At 30.3% G+C, this 4,127-nt stretch overlaps 1 protein-coding gene across 1 annotated transcript in view; it reads left to right on the top strand.

The window, feature by feature from the left end:
* The first annotated feature begins 980 nt into the window (after window positions 1-980).
* The window catches only part of LOC106476499 (flotillin-2-like), a 13,709-nt gene continuing 10,562 nt past the window's right edge, over window positions 981-4,127 (top strand). Inside the window, exons 1-2 of the mRNA XM_013937157.2 lie at window positions 981-1,196; window positions 2,899-3,131. Coding sequence (XP_013792611.1) covers window positions 998-1,196; window positions 2,899-3,131 — 432 coding nt within the window. The 5' untranslated portion in view covers window positions 981-997. The remainder of the gene's footprint in view (window positions 1,197-2,898; window positions 3,132-4,127) is intronic.

The following is a 4,127-nucleotide window of genomic DNA, read 5'->3' on the forward strand; positions in this document are numbered from 1 at the left end:
TTAGTCATCCAATCTGTCATTTATATACACGTTAAGACTGGTCCATTACTGTTTAGTCATCCAATCTGTCATTTATATACACGTTAAGACTGGTCCATTACTGTTTAATCATCCAATCTGTCATTTATATACACGTTAAGACTAGTCCATTACCGATTAGTCATCCAATCTGTCATTTATATACATCTTAAGACTGGTCCATTACTGTTTAGTCATCCAATCTGTCATTTATATACACGTTAAGACTGGTCCATTACTGTTTAGTCATCCAAGTTCTTAGACATTATGAGTGGCATCAGTAAGATGTTTTTATCCATAATGATAAAAATCACCTATTTTTCTGGAGGGATTTATCTCCATTTTTGAACTTAGTATGCTAAACTTCTGTCATTTTGATGTAATCCTTGCTACTTAAGAGTTTGGAAAGCCCATTCAGGAAGAATTTTAATACAGACTGAGTTTCTTGGTATTATATCATCATTACTCTGTATGTATTTTGTAAATGAGTATTGTTTTTTGTAATTAGTTTTTAATTCACTTTGTAGATTAATTGGTTAAATATTAGTCAATATGTTAAGAGCAAGATACAAAAACACTGTTTTTAACACAATGAAGGATAATTTCAGCTGACTAGTTTGGGTAACACAGCTAGTAGTTGTCTGAAATTTTTAATAAAGGTTTTATCTTTCAGTATGTCAATAAAACTTTTTTTAAAACTTTTAATATAGTTGCACAATGTGCCTTAAAAGGAATTATAAGTCGGTATAGCCTAAATGTTTTTTTGTGAACTAACCCTTTTTCCAGCCTAAAATATGCATTCACTTTGAAAAAACAAAAATTTATCACTGACATTCATTAAAATAATTTAAAAAATGATCATACCACAAATTTGTATGCTAAAAGTTTGTTTGAAATATTAAAAAAAAATGTTCCTTATATGTGAAACTACACAAAGTTAATGGTTTATGTGATTTTGTGCAGGTTGAGTTTGGAGGTCATGACCTTGACCCCTCGATGTGAGCATGTAGAAACTGCACAAGGTGTTCCACTTACGGTTACGGGTGTTGCTCAGTGTAAGGTCATGACAGAAAAGGAATTCCTTTCTACAGCAGCCGAGCAGTTTCTGGGTAAAAATGTTGATCACATCCAGTCTGTCATCTTGCAGACTTTAGAGGGACACTTGCGGGCTATCCTCGGTAAGTTAGATAAAGTTTAATATTGACCTATAAGAAGTTAAATTACATTATTACATTCCAGGTAAGTTTATCGTAGTTAGAGTTTGTATGTAGGACTTGTTATATTTACATTATATTATTTTGTCAAATCACTTAATAGGAGACTTTGAAGTTACTGAGATACTTTAGTATTGAGACTCCTCTTAAAACCCGAATTATTTTTATCACACTTGTAATTAAAGAGTTTGTAAGAAATTAAAACTTGCATGTGTGAATTATTTTTCATACGAAGGTTTGATGTAAGCCCTAGTCTTGCAACATAAGTTTTCAACAGTGACACATGTGTGAATTATTTTTCATACCAAGGTTTGATGTAAGCCCTAGTCTTGCAACACAAGTTTTCAACAGTGACACGTGTGTTAATTATTTTTCGTACCAAGGTTTGATGTAAGCCCTAATCTTGCAACATAAGTTTTCAACAGTGACACAAACGAAACTACAAGTTATAGCACAGTTTGAAAACAACTCTCAAAAAAAATATTAAAAGAAAATCTCAACTTATACTTTAGGTTTTGGTTCTTAGTATTGATCGTTCCTTCAATACCAGAAGTTCTAAAGATGATCGTATCCTGTTAATAAAGTCTTAGCAGTCTGTTTTTTTCACCAAAATTGGGATTTTTATATAAAGAAAATTCTATAAATAGTGTTTTTATTAACATTTAAATATTAAACTTTACTTAATTGTTGATTATAATGTCTATAATAAGATTTAATCTATAGTTAACTTTTGTTCAGTTAAAAACTTACTTTTCTTCGTTGGCTTAGAGTACGATATGGATACAGAAGGAACCTCAAAGCTCTCGGGAAATATTATTTGAATTATGGTAATCAGTGATAAAATGGTTATGCCGGTTTACTTTGTGTAACCATAATCTCACTTCATCCTTTCTCACACTTAACCTAGTCATTTCCAGTTTGGCTCTAAAGAAAGGTCTACTTTTTAATGTTGCTTGGGTTATAGGGTTTCCAATTTTGTCTTTCTTTTGGTTTTTTGGAACCTACATATTTTCTTAACTTCATGAATTAATAACCGGAGTACCCAGTTGGTGATTCAGTTTAACGTTTTTAGGTTTTTAATTTTCTCTTAAATTGAGTCACTATGCTTGACCAGCTTTATTAATGTATAATTACCATTATGTTTTGATCTAGTTACGATATTTCGTAGCAGAAGTGCTTAATAGTTACAGTAATGTTCTTATACTTGCGATAAAGCTCCATCAGTGTGTGAAATAAACCACAAAGGTACCATTTTATTAGTGTTATTGTTTTGATAGAAAGGAGATGAACACAGCTAACATGCCCAAACTGTGAATCTGAGGGTTCCTGGTTTGCACCCTGTTGCCACAAAACTACTCTCCTTACTTTTGAGTTTTGGGTGGACTGTGGGAATGATGGTCAAATCCCACTGTTTGGTCAGTCAATAGTAGGCCGAGAGGTGGTGATGGGTGCTGTTGACCAGCAAAAATTACAAAAAAATCCTAATATTTTGTTATTTTTTGTTGTAAGTTTTCCAGTGAATGGCACAATTATTATAGGACTTTCCACAAACATTATTGTAGATGATCTGTTTTAAGAAAGATTCTCCGTAGAGATTTAAAAAAAAATGATATAGTTTTCAGTATATCAGAATCTAATAAGGAGTATTTATTTATTTATTTTCTAGGTACTTTATCGGTAGAGGAAGTGTACAGGGATCGAGATCAGTTTGCCTCTCTTGTGAGGGAGGTTGCATCCCCAGATATTGGTAGAATGGGCATTGAAATTCTCAGTTTCACCATTAAGGATGTTTTTGATCGAGTCGAATATCTCGAATCTCTTGGAAAGTCTCGAACTGCAGCGGTAAAGAGAGATGCAGATATTGGAGTTGCTCAAGCAGAGAGAGATGCTGGAATACAAGTAATTGTGTTACGAAGGTGTTTAGTAATTAAAAGAAATTAACTAAAAGAACACGGTTCTGTAAATTACTTTCTAAAATGTTTTACATTTTTAACTTGATAAGAAAACATCTGTACGGTTCTGTAAATTACTCACTAAAATGTTTTACATTCTTAACTTGATAAGAGAATATCTGTACGGTTATGTAAATTACTTACTAAAATGTTTTACATTTTTAACTTGATAAGAAAACATCTGTACGGTTATGTAAATTACTAAAATGTTTTACATTTTTAACTTGATAAGAAAACATCTGTACGGTTATGTAAATTACTAAAATGTTTTACATTTTTAACTTGATAAGAAAACATCTGTACAGTTCTGTAAATTACTTACTAAAATGTTTTACATTTTTAACTTGATAAGAGAATATCTGTACGGTTATGTAAATTACTTACTAAAATGTTTTACATTTTTAACTTGATAAGAGAATATCTGTACGGTTATGTAAATTACTTACTAAAATGTTTTACATTTTTAACTTGATAAGAGAATATCTGTATGGTTCTGTAAATTACTTACTAAAATGTTTTACATTTTTTTAACTTGATAAGAGAATATCTGTACGGTTCTGTAAATTACTTACTAAAATGTTTTACATTTTTTTAACTTGATAAGAGAATATCTGTACGGTTCTGTAAATTACTTACTAAAATGTTTTACATTTTTAACTTGATAAGAAAACATCTGTACGGTTCTGTAAATTTCTTACTAAAATGTTTTACATTTTTAACTTGATAAGAGAATATCTGTACGGTTCTGTAAATTACTTACTAAAATGTTTTACATTTTTAACTTGATAAGAAAACATCTGTACGGTTCTGTAAATTACTTACTAAAATGTTTTACATTTTTAACTTGTATAAATAAAAGATCTGTACGGTTCTAGTAAATTACTTATAGCAACTAAATTTACCTAATTAGTGATTAACTTTAAAATTTTACTAATAAAAATTA

Source organism: Limulus polyphemus, unplaced genomic scaffold, assembly GCF_000517525.1.
Source record: "Limulus polyphemus unplaced genomic scaffold, Limulus_polyphemus-2.1.2 Scaffold10734, whole genome shotgun sequence".
Lineage (NCBI taxonomy): Eukaryota > Metazoa > Arthropoda > Merostomata > Xiphosura > Limulidae > Limulus > Limulus polyphemus.